The sequence below is a fragment of the Cryptosporidium muris genome, genomic scaffold (genome assembly GCF_000006515.1).
Source record: "Cryptosporidium muris RN66 scf_1106632353999 genomic scaffold, whole genome shotgun sequence".
NCBI classification, from domain to species: Eukaryota; Apicomplexa; class Conoidasida; order Eucoccidiorida; family Cryptosporidiidae; genus Cryptosporidium; species Cryptosporidium muris.
The window spans coordinates 5,693-23,594 of NW_002196571.1; the positions used below are offsets into that span (position 1 = coordinate 5,693).

Sequence of the window (17,902 nt, forward strand, 5' to 3'; positions counted from 1 at the left end):
TTTGTAGGATCTTTATTTTTTTGTTTTTATGCAGTAATAGGGTTTTTCTTGTTTGGAAATATAATTGAAGAGTTTAGTCAATATAGATCTTCTATATTATTTATTCTTATGGTATTTGTTGGTGATTGTTCATCACTATGGAATATAGTAATAACTTCTCCAATTTATGCAGCAATATTTATTATACCACTATTATCTATCTTTGGAATTATATTCCCAAGTTTTATAACTGCTGTTTTTTGTTATATATATAATTCAACAATTGATACTATAGATTGGTATTGGGAAAATTGTACAACTTCAAAAAAACTGTTTTTTTTAAAGTCTCCTTGGAGTATAGATCCTGAAGAATATTCAGATAAATTAATAAATTTTGAATCTAATAAATGGTATAATAATAAAAAAACAGTAAATGATGTAAATAAAATAAAAAGTCACAAATACAATACTTCAAATAATGAAATTAATGATCAAGATAAAAGAATATCTCAAATTTCAGATCTTACAATGCTTAGAAGTAGATTTGCAAGCTTTATGATCCAACCAACTACTTTTGAAAAACTATGGGACAAAATAACTTCTAAAAATCTTTTTATGACTACAAAAAATCTTCAAGAAATACAATTACAAAAGTTTGATACTATAGAAGCTTCAAGAAATTTAAATAAACCTGTTTCTAGACAAAGATCTAGTGTAATATTACAAGAAATAGGACAATATGATGGGTTAAAAAATAATACAGATACACCATTAAAATATTCTCTAAAAAGTGAATTGAATAATGATCCTGAAGAACCATTAGCTAAATCATTGGAAACAAAAGCTGTGTATGAATATTACAATATGGTTTTAAAACATGGTAGAGCTATATTTTCTTTACCAGGAATTTTAGCTAATGAATTTGGTGATTCTAAAAAAATAAGTACTAGTTATCAACTTATGTATAGGATGATAGAATATATGGAAAATTCCATTTATAAAAAATATTTACCATCTGTACCATTTTCATCTAATTTAGATACATCATATCCAAATATTAATTCTAATGTATTAAAAAATGATGATGAATTACCATTCTTAATTAATAATGTCATGGCTGGTGAAACAAATCCAAATATTGAAAATATACTTACATTTACTGAAAAAATTCATTATATTCCTGAAAGTATTTGGTTTTCTATATTAATTTTTATAATATTTATATCTATAATAGCTGCAACAGTGTTAGGAACTAAAATAGGTTTGCTATCTAGTTCAGTCAATGTGATTGCATGGGATGAATTTTTTCTTGATATAAATACTAATATATTTAAACCTATTCAAACTAATTTACAAAGTTATAATTATAAACTTGGTATTCCTAAAGGAGTGTATCTTAAACAACCAGTATCTTTAGATTTTATTACATCAAATACTCCATATGAGCTTACTTTTTGGTCTACTGAAATTATTACTAATCTTTTATATAATACAACTCAACTAGGTCAAGTAAATAATATTTTTCCAAATAGGTCTAATAATTCCGATCCAGTTATTATTAATAATTTCAATCTTTTACTTAATAATAGTGATAATAATAATGCTTTAGGTGTTGAAATTAGAGCAGTCCCTATAAAAGATTCTAAAAATATATCAATAATAAAATCTAATAATTCATCATTAATAGATGTATTCAATTTTCAAACTAATTATCGAAATATTGGTGGAGAATTAGATAACAATAATAAATTATTACTTGATAATCTTAATATGACATTTATTAATAATAAAATTCTAAATTTTCCTTTTTATTATTCAATAATACTATCATATGAACAATCTATTCAAAATTTCTTTAATAAAATATTGGGTATCTTATATATATTATTGGGTAATAACCAAATAATATATTTAGATGTACTACTAACTAATTTACTTCTGGAATATCAATTAACTAATATTGTTTCACTTTCATTTGTATCAGATTTCTCTGGAAATTTATATAAAGCTACTCAAAATTTTATAGCAGATATTTCAGGAAATAAAATTTTTTTATATATCCATATATGTATTGAAGTATTAATATTCATTGTTTTTATTGGATATCTGGTTGTATTTTCATTGGAGTGTAAGAAATTTATTTCTTATTATAAGAAATCTCCTATTTCAACTGGAAGATACAAAAGATCTTGGATTTTTTGTTTTTTAAATTATATTTTTTCTAGTAAAATAAGATTACTTGATATAGTAATAATAATTATTATTCTAGTCAGAATTGGATTTTATTGTGCATTTTCAATAGAAGTATTTAATACTTATAATAGTAAATATATTAATATAACTAAAACATATAGTTATATATCTAATAATTTTGTATTGGTTACACTTATATGTTTATGGCTTTTATCAATTAGACTTTTAAATTTTTTGGCATATATTTCAATTAATTTTCGTCTACTTATACATAGTTTATATAAGTATCTTCTAGCATTATTTCTTATATTCCTATTTCAATCAACAATATTTGTTGGATTAATGTTACTTTTATATATTACATACTCAACTTGTATTCCACAATATAAAACATTTGTAGGTATATATAAAGGAGTTATTCAATTATTAATTGGTACATTTAATTATTCTGAAGCATTTGAATGCCAAAAATATATTACAATAATGGTTATATTTCCATTAGTTTCAGGATTATTTTATATTACAATCCCAGCATATAGTATAGTAATCTTAAGAGCATTATGGCTAAGTAAACAAGAATATAATGAATTAAATAAAATCATTGCTATAGTAAAGAGTTCTTATAAATATAGAAATGAGCAAAATAATAATTCTTTAGAAAAAAATATATTAAATTTAGAAATGGCTGAAAGGCAATTATGGGGACAAGTTGGAATAGAATATGATTCTGATAATATTATTGATAAAAGAAATTATCCTGAAAAATCTCAAAGTAAAAAATCAGATGATATGTATACACCAATTCATGTAGCTGATATATCTGATCAACAATGGTCTGCATCTCCTGATTCTATTAAACAATGGGCAGAATATGAAGCTGAATGCTTTATTGATAGATTTAGGGAATTATATGAAAATATGAAATTATCAGTTAATAATAGTGGATTTTATTCTGATTTTGTGTCAGAATGGGAAAATAATTTATATAGTGAATTACAATTTCTTGAAGTAACAGTTAATAGGGATGAACAATTATTAAGAAGAATAAAAAGAATATTAAAAGATACATCTAATAAATCTAATATGGCACAAGTTCTACATGCATCCTCTCTTGAAGCTGCTATTAAAGAAAAAGAAGAAGAACTTGAATTAAAAAGATTACAATTAAAAAATCAACAAAACAATAGAGTAAATAGAAATAAAGTATATCTAGTGTAATTAATATTTATATAAATAAATTTCTAAATAGAATATTAAACATATAATTGATCTAATTATCTATCCAAAATATTTATCTAATATATCTAATGTCTTATTAATTTATATAAATTATTATTTATAATCACTATATTCTCTATTCTTTATTGATCTTCACGTTTAATCTTGAATAAATTGATTGAATACCTAATACAATAAATATTAATATTACACAAATCCATTGACCAAATAATAAATTATGATTAAATAGTAAAACCGATAATAATACTGTAAAAAATTTTCTTGTTGTTGTTATTATTGCTAGATATAAAGAGCCAAATCTAATAAGAGATTGAAAAATAAAAAATTGACCACACGTTCCGGTTAATGATAATAATAAAATAAAATAAACACTGTCTTTATATCTTAATATAAATCTATATGGTTCAAAGCCTTCAATTATTAATGATAATATTCCACACATTATGGTTGCAAACAAATTTGTATAAAACATTAATTTATTTGAAGAAATGTTATATTTTGATATTAACTTATCCTGCCTTGGACCTGTTAAACCATCACATAATAATGATAGACTTAATAATCCGATACCAAATAAAGTTTGATTTGTATCAGCTTGTTTATTTTGTATTTGCATCATATTGAAACATGATAATGATATTGTTATTGTAATAACTGCTAAGTAATCATACCAGGGATATTTAATTTTAAAATATAATAAACCAATTACAATTATTGGAACACATTTTGCTGATTTTACTAATACTTGAGTTGGATAATTTACTTTACCAAGTGCAATATTAGTTAATACCATTGCAGCAACATATGTTATAGAAGTTAATAATATCTCATATAGACATCCAATTTCTATATTTAAGATTGAATTGTCATGATATTGATTATTTAATTGATCTCCATCTACTTTTTTTGGATCCTTATTTATATTTGCATATCTTTTTTTATTGACCCACAATATAAATAAACTTACAATACTATTGACCAAACAGAAGCAAGAAACAAGAAATAAGTTATAATGAAAATGATCATTGATCTTTCTATTACCCAAATTGTGTATTTTTTCTTGCACGACTCCATATAGAATAAAAAAGAAATATATACCAAATATACATAATATATTTAATACTTGGCCATTCATATTGATTATTAGATATAAAAAAAAAGTCTAAGTAAATAAATAGAAAATTACTTATATAGAATATTTTATTATTACTATAGTTTTAAAAATTAATAATCTTATTACTTATACTAATATAATCAACCCTTATAGAAATCCTATAATGTAATATCCCCCCACTATAACATACTATATAAGTAGTATATCTAATAGAAATAAATAAATGTCCCGCTTATTTAAGATTTAGTCCACACAAATCCAAGAATTAGTAAATATTAGAAATATCAAAGATTATACCTTAAATTTTTATTTTTCCTAAATTCAGATAATATTAATAATTATTGATATCTTAAAATATTATAAGACCTTTATATTAAGGTGTTGACCTTTACTTTTATAAATATTATATATATATTATATATATATATATATATATAATATTGTTAATATATATAAGTATTAATAAATAATAATGGCTACAATTGGTAAAGAAGCAGTAATTGAAGAAGATCCAAACTCTAAGTTTCTTGTAGAACCAGCTACTCCACTTCCAAAATCCTGTCTATGGAAGATACTACAAAGATTTTATGAAGTAAAATCAATAGATGCTTGGCGTGAAAATAAAGTGCCAAGTTTTATTACTTCAAATACCCGTCTTGCAAAATGTTATGCTAGATTAATTCATAATTATATACTTGACTTTAATTCAAATAATGACTTTAGAAAAGTACAAATAATTGAAGTTGGCGGTGGCCATGGTAGATTTACATATATAGTTTTAAGAGCATTAGAGAAGTATGAAATAATATGGAATGATTTAGGATATCCAGATATACCTTTTAAATATATTTTTACTGATATCACTAAAGAAAATATTAACTTTTTATCAGATAAAGGAAATGTTTTAAATGAATTTTCAGAAAAAAAGTGGCTTGATTTTGCACTATTTGATGCAAATAATAATACTCCAGATGACATAATTATTGGAACTGATAAAAAAGAAAAGATAAAATCAGATTCACCAATAATTTTAATTTGTAATTATGTCTTAGATTCATTATTAACAGATTCAATAGCAATAGAATCTTTTGATAATATTTACAGATCATTAGTTTCAGTATATTCTATAAATAAAGAAGATGATATAACACATCCAGATATTACAAATAGAATGTCATTACAATGGTCTTGGTTAAAAGTAGATTTAAATGAATCTATATTAAATAACAGAGATGAGAATATGAATGTGATAGATAATTTTAATAATAATAATATATTAGAAGATATTAAAAGTGATAATAAATTGGAATATATTGAAAATGATGAAATAATGAGATCCGTAATTAAATCATATATTTCATATAATAGGAAATTATCTTTTGTATTACCAATTGGTGCTATAAAAATGTTAAGAAATTTTCATGAATTTAGTAATGGGAATTTACTTGTATTAATTGGTGATAAAGGATATCCAGATGAATCTGAATTTAATAGTATACGTATACCACATATTGCTATCCATGGATGTATGAGTTTTATGGTAAATTTACATGCAATAAAATTATATTTTGATTTTCTTGGAGGATATTCTATTGCAACAAGATATAAAGATACTTTCCAAATTACTTGTATATCAGGTAAAAATAAGTCAAATATACCAAGAACTATTGCTTCTTTTATAGATTCAATGGATGAATTAATTCCTGATACATTACTTAATATTCAAAGAAGTTTTGAAACAAGGAATATTTTAAATTATAATACAGACTTAACAAATAAAATTTGTTATCATTTCAATCCTGAATTAAAAACATTTTTAAGTATATTACGATGTAGTGGACATGATCCATATGTTTTTTGGATGTTAAGGAGAGGAATATTAGATAATATAAATAATCTAAATATTCGCCAGCGTAGTGATATTTTATATGATTTAAAACAGGTTTATAAAAATATATATCCATTAGAAATTTCAATTGATGTATGTGATATATTAGCACAAGTATGTTTAAAAAGTGGTTTTGTTTCCGAAGCAATTTTTTATTTTAAACAAAGTCTAATATTATATCCTAATTCTATTCATCCATCAACATATATTAATCTTGCTAAATGTTACCAATCCAAAAAAGATCAGATTAATTCCAAATATTATTGCGAAAAAGCATTAGAAATAGATGATAAGTATCAACCAGCAATAGACTTTAGGTCTGAATTTTTAGATTTATCTAAAAGTATTTCTTATATAATAATAGGATGTACAACTAGTTGGTTATTTATGGATATAATACCAACATTACAATTTGATACAATGTATAATTGTATTGGAATTTTTCCAATAATAAATTCATATAATAAATGCCTTGATTTATATAAATATTTTAAAGATATTGGATATAATAACCATCATCTTGATGAATTAATTCTTTTTGATGGTAATAAAGACTTTTCATTAGATAATTTTGATTATTTATCTTCTGTATTAGAGTCAAGACCAGATATTGAAGCAGTAATTTTAGATATTCCTATTAATATGATGAAACAATACCTTAAAGTTATTTGGAAATATAATAAACATGTAATGACTAGATCACCATTTTGTAATTGTGTTATGGAAGCTTATCAATTATTATCATTACATAAATCATCTAAGACGATATGGTTTGATTATTCACCAGTAAAATACGAAACTATATTATTTCAAATGTATAATATATTAAAAAAATTTGGAACTTTAAGAAGTATTAATGTAAAATATTTCTTACCACTTGAAGATGAAAATTATCAAGATATTAATAATGAAATATTTTATAGAATTATTCAATGTTTATCTTCTATTCATATTAGTATTGATGGTACTCTTATATGGATATATGCTCCAAAGAATGATCAAAATGGTAAAAATAATCGAGTTATTTATTGTTCTTGGAAATCTTATCTTTCAATAAAACATAATAGTGGAAATAATACAGATCTAAATAATGATGAATTAACTAATAATTATTTTATAGAATTTCAAACTGATGATGATACTTCTAATTTTAATGATTTAAATGAAGTACAGTGCAAAATAGATCTTGATATTGTCCCATGGGAAAAATGTTGTATTGAATATTATTTTAAATGCAGTCAAGCAGATATTACCTTGAGAAAAGAAGGTCCAGTATGGGATTTAAATGTTAATACTGAGAACCAAGTCTATGTTTCTAAAATTCAATGTATTGGTTTACAAACAGCAAATAATAAATTTAGAAAATTATGTAAAGACACTGAACTTAATTATAGATTAGATGATTCAATAGGATATACTGCATGGTGGGAAGCTATTGAACAATCTTCTGATGCTCCAGTTAGATTATTATATAATTAAGACACTGTTATTCTTATAGAGATACTTGAAAGAAAAAAAAAAGACATAAAGTAGAGTAATATCTCTTTTTTTTTTTTTTTATATTCAGATAATTCTATATTTATTACCTTAAATTAATTTTTTTAAGAAATTCTAAATATTTTAAAGTGAATTGAATTTTTGCATGCAACATATGTATGCATTTTTTCTTTTTTAATATTTTTTTTTATATGCAAGGCCGGTATAGAATGTATAACCGGTATTTTGCATGTTAATCAAATTATATTACACGTGTGTAGACAAATTTATGGGGTAAATATTGAAACTTTGAATTATATTTAAAAGAATTAGATTCTTATTATCATTAAATGGGTATAAGAGAGTTGTATGGAAATTAAAGAACTTGGTTTTTATATTACAACTTTTTTTCTAATTTTGTTGTAACCTTGGGATGTTGATATTCTCTCAATTTTTATGTTGCATAAATTATTACGTGGCTCTAATGGAATAATATATGCAGATGATGAAACCAATAATGAAGTATTACGAGATTATGAACGTTTAGAAATTGTTGGTGAAGGTACTTATGGTGTAGTTTATCGTTGCCGTTGTAAACATACTGGTAAAACATTTGCAATTAAGTACTTCCGTAATAATACTGAGGAAATTACTACAACAACATTAAGAGAAATATCTATTTTACGAGAGTTAAATCATCCTAATATTGTAAATTTATTGGATATATTTATTGCTAAAAATAGTATTCATATAATATTTGAATATATTTCATATGACTTAAAACGTTTTATTAGGATGTTTCCACAAAAAATCTTACCTTACAGTCTAGCTAAATATATAATTTATGAGATATTAAAAGGGGTTTGTTATCTACATTCTGGAAGAATTGTCCATAGAGATTTAAAACCTCAAAATATACTTGTTACAGATAATAAGTATTATCCAAAAGTAAAAATAGCAGATTTTGGTCTAGCAAGACTCTATTCTTTCCCATTAAAAACTCTTACTAGAGAAGTTGTTACGTTATGGTATCGTGCACCAGAATTATTATTAGGAATGAAACATTATACAAATGCGGTTGATATTTGGAGTATAGGCTGCATATTTCTTGAATTAATTATTGGTAGACCAATATTTTGGGGTGATTCTGAGATAGCAACATTATATAAAATATTTCAGTTACTTGGCACACCTAATAAAGATGTATGGAATGAAGTTAATACACTTCCTGACTTTAGTAATGAATGGCCTCATTGGAAAATTAATGATTATTGGATAGATAACTTATTAATAAAAAGTGGCAAGAATGAAGATTTATTTAAAGATAATCATGCAAAATGTCTTATTAAAAGGTAAGTTAAATATTAAAAATTATAAAATTATAAACTGTTTTTTATTTTCTAAATAAAACTTTAGTAATTATATTAAATTTCCTTTTAGAATGTTATTATACGATCCAAATAAAAGAATTTCAGCTTTGGAAGCTTTGGAAAATCCATGGTTTGATGAATTTAAAATTTAAAAAAAAAAAAAGAATATATATTTGTATATATAAATTATGATACAGCACTCATTGTTAGATTATTTATTCAAAAAAAAGAAATGTATACATATATATATATATATATATATATATTCATTAATTTTGTTATAATTTTTAAAATGGTTTACAAAATACTCCTGGACCTGAACATAACCATGTTGGATGAGGAGGATCTGGTATACAAACAATATCTCCATATGAATTATCCTCTAATTCAACAAGTACTTCTATATATTGTGACCCATCACATCTTTGTAAATGTTCAATACCTCCTGCAGCCCTATTAAATCTAGAAGCAATCAAAGCAGTTCCATCAAGACCTTTAAATGGAGCAACGAGATTCTCTGGATTACAGGCCTGTGATTCAATTCCAAAAAGTCTTTTTAATATTATATGTGGTTTAGTGGAAATTTTTACTCTCATTGGTGAAGGGGTACTTCTCTGTAAAGGAATGTCAGTATTATGAATCATCTCTTCATTTACTGCTTTATCTACAATCCAACATGAATCAGCAGATGATAATCTTGCAATTCTTCTTGAGATACATGATAATTCGTAATTTGTGAAGGTGCCTTGAAAAATTGAACTAACTTCCATTCCTCCTGTATTTGTACAAGCAGCATCTTCTGTAATTTGGTATCTAGCATCATCACCTGCAAATTCACAATTCTCAAAATTTGTAATATGACCCCAATTATAAGGTGCCTAAAAAAAAAAGGTATATTTAAATAAAATAGTCTTAATAATAATTATAATATGATCTTAATTTACTAATTTTTGTAAAAATAATTTACATTAACTTACTTGAACATGTTTTACAAATTTCCAACACCATCTTCTTCCAGGATTTCCTGGATCAGATAAATCTCTTAATCTTTCATATATTGTTAATTTATCTTCTTGTTTTGGTGGTATACCACCTATATATACAGTTCCTCCTATTTCAAATACTTGTGCAAGTATACCATCTAAGTCAATTTGTAGATTTTTTTGAGATGATGGTGATACTTTCTGTAAATATGAAACTATAATATCAGTTGGTACAATGAAATGGTCTAATAATTCTGTAAGTGTTATTTCACCATCATTTAATTGTTTAATAATATAAGGTGTTATTTTTAATCTTTCAAAACATTGATAATATCTAATATATATAATTATCAAAAATATCATATTAAATAATTTCAATCTATTTAGCTTCATTATATATAATAAATATATAAATCTTCACTAAGAACAAAATAATTTCTAATATAAATTAAAAAATAAAAATCTTAAAGTTATAATGACATTTTGTGTGATATTCATATATACACACAAAATTTATTAATTACCTAAATATTATTCATATATTATATATTATACATATAATTATTTATATTATAATAGGATATATATAAAACATCTTAGATTATATTTATTAATTTTAATAATAAATTTTAGCTGAAATTTTAATATTAATAAAAATAATAAAAATCTTAAATAAAAAAAATGAAAATAACCCGCCTTAAGCGTCATTTTTTTTTTTTAACTTTCTTAAATATTATATATTAAACATTTTAATGGAACTTAATATTAGAACTTGTAATGAACTTCAGAAGGAATATTTTAGATGTCTACGTAAATCAAATTTAGAATCAAGAAAGTGTAAAGATTTAGAACTACAACTAGAAGCATGTTCAAATAATACACAAAGGAATTATTGTATAAATGAATTAAAATCCCTAATAAAATGTATACGGTAAGAATTATTGTAATATATAAAATTAAATAAAAAGTTGATTTATATAATTTTGGATAATTTAGAAAACCTAATAAAAGTGGATGTAGTAGAGAATTTATAGAAATGAGAGAATGTAATAGACCAGGAGGACCTAGGATTAAATATGAGGTATGATCTATTGAATATTTCAACACTATTATTTGATTAGTTAATAATTATAAAATTACTTTTATATAAAATTTACTTTTAGAGTGGGACTTATTTTATAAAGATTGAAAATAATAAGTATATTAAGATACCTGAATATGCTCTATTTGGAAATAGAACTAGTATGAAAGAATCAATAAACAAATTAAGAGAAGAATTTAAAAGTAATAATACTAGTGGGAAATTAAAGAAAAGTTTAACAAATGAAGCATATATTTTAACATATCCAATGAAAATAGCAGGAAATATGATCCCTTCAATGATTATGATTTAACTATTTCTAGTAAAATTTTTATGTGAAAAATTTAAAATGGAAAAGAAAAAAGTGATATTAATTTATATAATTATATATTGTTAGATATTATAAAGAAAAAAGATTTAAATAAGATAGAAATAAATAAATAATTATAATATTAAAAATAAATATGAACTAGTGAGATGTTTTATATCATTATCCTTAATAAACTTTGAATTTGTATTTTGTTGTTCATTTAGTAAATCTCTTTTGAAATATTCACTACATAATTGAGTAGCAGTTTGTAATTTTGGTATTTTCTTAGAAATAGGACAAGTAATAAAATTATCAAATGAATTATTAAATAAACAATTATTTAGAAAACAGACAGTTTCTTGTAAATCATATTGATTGTTATTATAATAAGCCATAAAAATAGGAATAACTGAATCTCCTGATATTTGAAATATTTTATTGATTATATTAACCCAATGTTGTAATAAAATATTTGTAAAGTGATCTTTTATATTGTTATATATATTTGAAATAGAATTGACCATATTTGATATAATTGAAATTAATGAAGTATGTAATAAACTATAACATACTTTCATATCATAATTATCTGGATAAAATGAAAGAAATATTGGAAGCCTTGGTAATAAAAGTGTAAAAATTGCAATTTCTCCAAGACCTTTAATTCCCCAAATAACACCATATATTGCTGCAATCTCAAATATATTAACTTTTGATAAACAAGAAACATTTTTAATTAAAAATTCTTGATAAAATTTATATAATTTATTAACTAATTTATTAGCACCAATTGGTAAAATTCTTTTACATAAAATAATAATACGTTCTAAAGTTTGAGCTGCTTCTTGTCTTGCTAAAATATTATCAATTAACATAAAAGTTGAAATTTGTATATTTGATAAATTAGTTAGATTATTTTCAAATCTAGATATATCTTTTAATTTTGAATTATTTTTATAATATTCTTTGTACTTTATAGGGCATACAATGATTATTTTTAATAAAGATTCAGTAATTAAATGTATATATAAAGTAATATTTGAACAATATTGATTGCTTATAAGTGAATTAATAATGCGGATTATAAGCCTTATAGATCCTGCTGGAGGAAGAGTCCCAAAATTTTGAAAATTATTACAAAGTTGATAAGTATTATAATAAATAAAGTTTATTAAATGTGACAATAGTGGTTCTAACATTGTACTTGATTCTAAACGATTTAATGATCTCTCAATTTTTAAATAAAGTTCTAATCCTGTAAGATTTTGTATATTACCATTATCTTTCATTAATTGTTTTTGTAATAAAATTTCAAGTTGTTTTTCATTATATTCATGATCATCATCCATTTTGAAATTTGAGCTTTTATCTATTGTTAATATAGATGATATAGAATCAAGATCCTTCTCAGATAAACCATATACATCTCTTAATCTACATAATTTATTAGATAAACATTTTGGACCTTTATAATTTAAAATCCAAGAATTATACCAATATCCTTCAAAACCACGTCTAAATAGTTTAGTTAAATATATTAAATAATCTTTTTGTTCATCAGGAAGTGAACCTTCTAATCCCTGATTTATTAATATTTTCATATTTTCTGATATATTAGAGTCATATAATATATTTTGATAAAATACTGATTCAATAGCTATAATAGAATTTGATTTAGATAATTTATTTTTATTTAAATAATTTGAAATATATTTAAAATCATTGTTAGGTTCTGATACAAATTTTCCATCTACTGCGAGCCAATGTATATTTAATATTGGTTCAATAGGAATTTCATTATCCATTTGTAATATAATTGAATGGAAAAAATCTAATTCATTATTTGTAGATGATTTATTTTCATTTATATTAGATATTGGCATAAATAAATTCAAATTTACATTAGATTTTCTAAAATAAACAAAATATTCTGCAACTCTCCCAGGGAAAAGTCTAAATGCATCTTTATTTACTTCAGTTATCATATATTTAGGGTTAGAATTACAAGTTATATAAGGACAATATTTAGATTGTTTTGCTGAATATCTTTCAGAAATAACATTTGGAAGTCCAGCTATACAAGTTATTGCACTTTTTAAGTCATTTAATGATATATATAATAAATTTTTCTTTGTATAATTTGAATATACTTTTAAGGGGCCACTACCACCCCTTTTAAAAGAATATTTTATTGAGTCTTGCAAAATTTGTCTCAGTCTAAATTCAACAATTTCCATAATAATATCTGCAGCTTTTTTTGTTATTGAATCACTACATAATTGTTTAGATAAGGGAAATACAAAATCATATGCAGACAAAGATTTAAATCCTTGTGAATATTCTAATGATCTCTTATTAGTTATTTCCTTAAATCTGATTTTGTTATCTATATCAGTTGACCCAATAGGAATAATTTCATCTAAATCGTATGTAAGATATTCTCTAAAGTTGCTCTCATTTAAATTATCCGTCATTTTATTTATAAAGCAAGAGTTCCTTTAGTAAATTATTAAATTTAGATCCGCCAAATTAAATAATAATATATCCCGCCTAATATAAAAGGTACCGGTTATTAGAATTAAGTAATAGGTACCTTTTTTATTATTTTTTGGCCTAATTAAAAAAAAAAATTATGATGATTAAAATTGTTAATGAAATATTCTTTCTTCTACTTTAATTGTCGAATCAAACTTTCTTTAAATACATATACCAATACTTTTAAAAAGGTTTTTATAATGTGAATATATGGTTTAAGAGAAAACAAAAAAAAAAAAAATTTGACAATAATCTATTACACAAGAAAAAATGATTGAAATAGATACTACTTGGATAATTAATATTACTAATAAATGTGAACATTTTCTAAAACAATTTAGTGGCCATAATAAACTTAATAATGAATATATTATGTTAAATTCAAGAGTAATAGTAAGTATATGTAATGAACTACAGGAAATTAAGTTACTAATAAATTTTATAGAAAGTAATTCTAATAATACGATTAATGATACTAAAGTACTTAATTTAATATTAAGATGTTTTCAAATAGGACTTGAGAAATTTTGTCAATTTTATCATAATAAAGATATCAGTTTAAGTAACTCTCTGGAAAATAATTCTTCAAATATATTATTAAATCCAGGAAATGGATCTACAAATGATGAAGATAGCAATGTTAACTATGAAAAAGGATCTAACTCATGTCTATCTCTATTATTAAAAGTTTTAAAAGATCTCAATGCTACTATTGATTATTTGAAATATTGCACTAACATAAATACTGGTATATTATGTGCAACAAATACAGTAACTCTATCTATTATTTTATTATTATTACGATTTACTATTCCTTATAATATTTTAAATATATCTTTTGAACATTCAATACATATTAAGATTCAAATATTATCTTTGCAATGTCTTGAAAAATTATTTAAGATATATAAGTTAGAACTTACAGATAAATGGAATATGATTCTTTATCCAAAATTTTGGAATAATTTAAGTGATAATTATACTAATAATTATACTTTGGATATTCTATCACATAGTTTTATTGCAATATTGAAGAATATTTCGAATCCAGTACCAATTATTGCAATTTCATTGTTTAGTAACAACTCAAAGATTAGAGTAGCATCTATTCATTGTATTCAAGCAATATTTGAATGTCCATTACTGAGATCTAATAATATAAGGGAATGTTTTAATGGGTATAAAATAAATTCAAGTTTTGTTACTACTTCACAATTATTTTCAGATATAATTAAAGATTTAATAATATTACTATTACAATTTGGTCAACATTTATTAGATTCAGATATATATTGTAGTGACACAATAACAGCTTTATTAAGAGTTTTGTCAAACTGCATTACTAAAACTCCTTCAATTCTTTGGATAAATGATCAAAATATTAATAATTCTCTTATATATTCACTTTCATTAATTCTTAATTTGGCAATTACGAAAGAATTTTTAATGGTACCTGTATTTCAATTGCTTTCAAATTTATTAAATTCAAATATATTACAAGAATTGTCACTAGAAATTATTTTGAAGTTGTTTAGAAAATTATTCTTTAATGCTATCAAAACTACACATATATATATTATATTAATTAATGATAATAATGCATTGAAACACACAGATATATTTCAAAGTAACTCTAAATTCTGCAATTTATATAATAAATCTCCAGATTTATATATTAGAGAAGGACTTAATATAATATTGAAGTGTTTAGATACAGCTCCATTTTTATTAATACCTTATGTAAATGAGTCACAAGTAACTATGGAATTAAAAGAATCCCAGAATTTACTTTTTAGTATTTTAAATATATTATTGTTAGATAATTTTGAAGTATATGAATCTATGATATATTTACGTTTATTTCAGATTTTAGAGTCTTTACTAAAAATTGCGATTAATTATAAGGGAAGTTTGTTACTTTTCAAGAATGAGGCAATTGAATTAGATTATCCTTTAAACTGGGATGACAATGTTGATATTAATTGTAATAATAGAAATAGAAAAATAAATTTTACAACTGAATTTTATAATGAATTGTGGAGTTTTGTACAAAAACTACAAGCTTATATATTTTCAAGTCAACTAGAATTTTGGAAATATATATTATCTGAAAAATATCCTTCGCTTAATAAAACAGTATATTTGAATAATATGGAGCTTTTACCTTATATACTCAATTTCTTTAGCTATATATTTCCTCAAGATACTGAAGATATGTTTCAAGATATTATATATAATAGAGAAACAAGTTTTTTAGCAATCTTAATAAATATATTTAATAATTTGAATGATAATAAATTATTAATATGTACAATTCAATGTTTAATGACATATTATATCTATTCTGATTCAATTATTTGTATACCATCTATATTCTATACATTACTTGGTAAAAATAATAAAGTTTCAGATATATCCATTAGAAACCTTCTTGAAAATTACATTATAACAAAATTAGTTGAAATATTGAATAATAATAAACATCAATTAAGCATTAATATTGAAAATATTGTAATTAATTCAATAATTACTATAAGCTTATTTCAAGAAAGGGATGATAATTCTACCATGAATTATTTGAATAATCGTAAACAATTATGTATAACAGCTCCATCAATTATATCTGTTAACTATACTCCAAGAAATAATCAATTTGATCAATTGAATAAATATTCTATTTACTCAATAAATTGGTTTTCAATGTTGCAATCATTTAAATATTATATTGAAAATAACAAACTTTATGATAATTTAAAGATTACATTAAAATGTAATTCTCAGCTCATACGTGTATTAGGTTATATATCCAGACTCATCATATTTGAAAAGTATAATAATGATATACTTTTATGGGTGTTAAACTTACTAAATAATACTATTCAGCAATCAAGAGATACATCTTTACGAATAAAGAAACTAAAGTGGAATGCAATATATGCAATTGGAATGATATTTATGAATTCCACATTCAAGGAACTTTTAAAATCTGATTTTTCAACTTTAAAAATATATATGGAAATATGGGATAATCTTTGTAAAATAATAAGTAATAAAAGTGAATTTGTAAAAGTTAGATTAAATGCAATACGTACACTAATAATGTATGGATTTGATCATTACAATCCAATACCTCATGATTCTTTAGAGATTACATGGAAGACATGGATAGATATAAATAAGATGCAAATATGTTGCTACATAAACAATAAAAAAGATATGAATTATACGATAGAATGGAAAAAAACATCAAATGCTTTATTTAATATACTAAGCGAAACTACAAAATTATATATTGAAAATAAAGATAATTTATCTATTGATAAAAGAGGTATTTTTGAAGATTATTTAAAGCAAACTTTTTAATATATTAATTATTATCCAGAAATTATATTGATATTCAATTTATACTTGTATAACTGGAGATAAGAATAAGTTTAATAATGAATTAAAATATATTTTAATAAAATAGTGGAATCTTTAAATTTGAATGGTTTTTATTTCTAAATCAAATAAAATTTATTATTTATACATTATTTTATATAAATTTATCTTTAATAAATTACTTGAATTCACTTATTTTATGAAATGTTACATATATGAGTTTGAATAACTTATTTTTGATAACTTTATAAAATTAGTATATAACAAGTAATTATATTTCAGTATATAAAAAGTTATTAATAGAAATTAATTTAATTAAAATAAATATTGAACTATTTATGTGATTAATAATT

The 17,902-nt window shown here is 22.5% G+C and overlaps 8 protein-coding genes across 8 annotated transcripts in view, besides 36 other annotated features; 5 read left to right on the forward strand and 3 right to left on the reverse strand.

Moving 5' to 3' along the window:
• The window catches only part of CMU_022660 (uncharacterized protein), a gene marked incomplete at both ends in the record, with an annotated part of 5,058 nt that extends 1,668 nt beyond the window's left edge, over positions 1 to 3,390 (forward strand). Inside the window, one exon of the mRNA XM_002139574.1 lies at positions 1 to 3,390. Coding sequence (XP_002139610.1) covers positions 1 to 3,390 — 3,390 coding nt within the window.
• Positions 1,179 to 1,212: a sequence feature (AT_rich).
• Positions 1,755 to 1,782: a sequence feature (AT_rich).
• Positions 2,019 to 2,039: a sequence feature (AT_rich).
• Positions 2,173 to 2,244: a sequence feature (AT_rich).
• Positions 2,285 to 2,352: a sequence feature (AT_rich).
• Positions 2,813 to 2,850: a sequence feature (AT_rich).
• Positions 3,388 to 3,515: a sequence feature (AT_rich).
• Positions 3,516 to 3,526: 11 nt separating this feature from the next.
• On the reverse strand, positions 3,527 to 4,546 carry CMU_022670 (nucleotide-sugar transporter family protein; the record flags this gene model as incomplete). The annotated part of the gene is made up of 1 exon (XM_002139575.1): positions 3,527 to 4,546. The coding sequence occupies one exon, from the start codon at positions 4,544 to 4,546 to the stop codon at positions 3,527 to 3,529; it is 1,020 nt and encodes a 339-aa protein (XP_002139611.1).
• Positions 3,760 to 3,780: a sequence feature (AT_rich).
• Positions 4,088 to 4,112: a sequence feature (AT_rich).
• Positions 4,547 to 4,578: 32 nt separating the features above from the next.
• Positions 4,579 to 4,666: a sequence feature (AT_rich).
• Positions 4,667 to 4,850: 184 nt separating this feature from the next.
• Positions 4,851 to 4,888: a sequence feature (AT_rich).
• Positions 4,889 to 4,920: 32 nt separating this feature from the next.
• Positions 4,921 to 4,962: a microsatellite.
• A 6-nt stretch (positions 4,963 to 4,968) lies between these two features.
• Positions 4,969 to 4,999: a sequence feature (AT_rich).
• Positions 4,998 to 7,892, forward strand: CMU_022680 (TPR repeat-containing protein; the record flags this gene model as incomplete). The annotated part of the gene is made up of 1 exon (XM_002139576.1): positions 4,998 to 7,892. The coding sequence occupies one exon, from the start codon at positions 4,998 to 5,000 to the stop codon at positions 7,890 to 7,892; it is 2,895 nt and encodes a 964-aa protein (XP_002139612.1).
• Positions 5,779 to 5,804: a sequence feature (AT_rich).
• Positions 7,214 to 7,250: a sequence feature (AT_rich).
• A 65-nt stretch (positions 7,893 to 7,957) lies between the features above and the next one.
• Positions 7,958 to 8,038: a sequence feature (AT_rich).
• Positions 8,039 to 8,072: 34 nt separating this feature from the next.
• Positions 8,073 to 8,103: a sequence feature (AT_rich).
• Positions 8,104 to 8,345: 242 nt separating this feature from the next.
• Positions 8,346 to 9,411, forward strand: CMU_022690 (cell division control protein 2, putative; the record flags this gene model as incomplete). The annotated part of the gene is made up of 2 exons (XM_002139577.1): positions 8,346 to 9,241; positions 9,330 to 9,411. 2 exons carry the CDS (start codon positions 8,346 to 8,348, stop codon positions 9,409 to 9,411), a joined length of 978 nt encoding a protein of 325 aa, XP_002139613.1.
• Positions 9,247 to 9,321: a sequence feature (AT_rich).
• Positions 9,398 to 9,449: a sequence feature (AT_rich).
• A 42-nt stretch (positions 9,450 to 9,491) lies between these two features.
• Positions 9,492 to 9,525: a microsatellite.
• A 21-nt stretch (positions 9,526 to 9,546) lies between these two features.
• CMU_022700 (uncharacterized protein) lies at positions 9,547 to 10,635 on the reverse strand (the record flags this gene model as incomplete). The annotated part of the gene is made up of 2 exons (XM_002139578.1): positions 9,547 to 10,137; positions 10,237 to 10,635. 2 exons carry the CDS (start codon positions 10,633 to 10,635, stop codon positions 9,547 to 9,549), a joined length of 990 nt encoding a protein of 329 aa, XP_002139614.1.
• Positions 10,152 to 10,225: a sequence feature (AT_rich).
• Positions 10,570 to 10,705: a sequence feature (AT_rich).
• A 65-nt stretch (positions 10,706 to 10,770) lies between these two features.
• Positions 10,771 to 10,855: a microsatellite.
• Positions 10,856 to 10,933: a sequence feature (AT_rich).
• Positions 10,934 to 10,948: 15 nt separating this feature from the next.
• Positions 10,949 to 10,996: a sequence feature (AT_rich).
• CMU_022710 (uncharacterized protein) lies at positions 10,995 to 11,636 on the forward strand (the record flags this gene model as incomplete). Its single annotated transcript, XM_002139579.1, has 3 exons — positions 10,995 to 11,173; positions 11,239 to 11,323; positions 11,406 to 11,636. The coding sequence occupies 3 exons, from the start codon at positions 10,995 to 10,997 to the stop codon at positions 11,634 to 11,636; spliced, it is 495 nt and encodes a 164-aa protein (XP_002139615.1).
• Positions 11,179 to 11,227: a sequence feature (AT_rich).
• Positions 11,364 to 11,398: a sequence feature (AT_rich).
• A 54-nt stretch (positions 11,637 to 11,690) lies between the features above and the next one.
• Positions 11,691 to 11,789: a sequence feature (AT_rich).
• On the reverse strand, positions 11,768 to 14,107 carry CMU_022720 (uncharacterized protein; the record flags this gene model as incomplete). The annotated part of the gene is made up of 1 exon (XM_002139580.1): positions 11,768 to 14,107. The coding sequence occupies one exon, from the start codon at positions 14,105 to 14,107 to the stop codon at positions 11,768 to 11,770; it is 2,340 nt and encodes a 779-aa protein (XP_002139616.1).
• Positions 11,935 to 11,976: a sequence feature (AT_rich).
• Positions 12,362 to 12,416: a sequence feature (AT_rich).
• Positions 12,569 to 12,597: a sequence feature (AT_rich).
• Positions 13,312 to 13,353: a sequence feature (AT_rich).
• Positions 14,108 to 14,438: 331 nt separating the features above from the next.
• Positions 14,439 to 17,531, forward strand: CMU_022730 (uncharacterized protein; the record flags this gene model as incomplete). The annotated part of the gene is made up of 1 exon (XM_002139581.1): positions 14,439 to 17,531. The coding sequence occupies one exon, from the start codon at positions 14,439 to 14,441 to the stop codon at positions 17,529 to 17,531; it is 3,093 nt and encodes a 1,030-aa protein (XP_002139617.1).
• Positions 15,736 to 15,767: a sequence feature (AT_rich).
• Positions 16,431 to 16,476: a sequence feature (AT_rich).
• Positions 17,525 to 17,546: a sequence feature (AT_rich).
• A 55-nt stretch (positions 17,547 to 17,601) lies between these two features.
• Positions 17,602 to 17,878: a sequence feature (AT_rich).
• Positions 17,879 to 17,902: the final 24 nt, after the last annotated feature.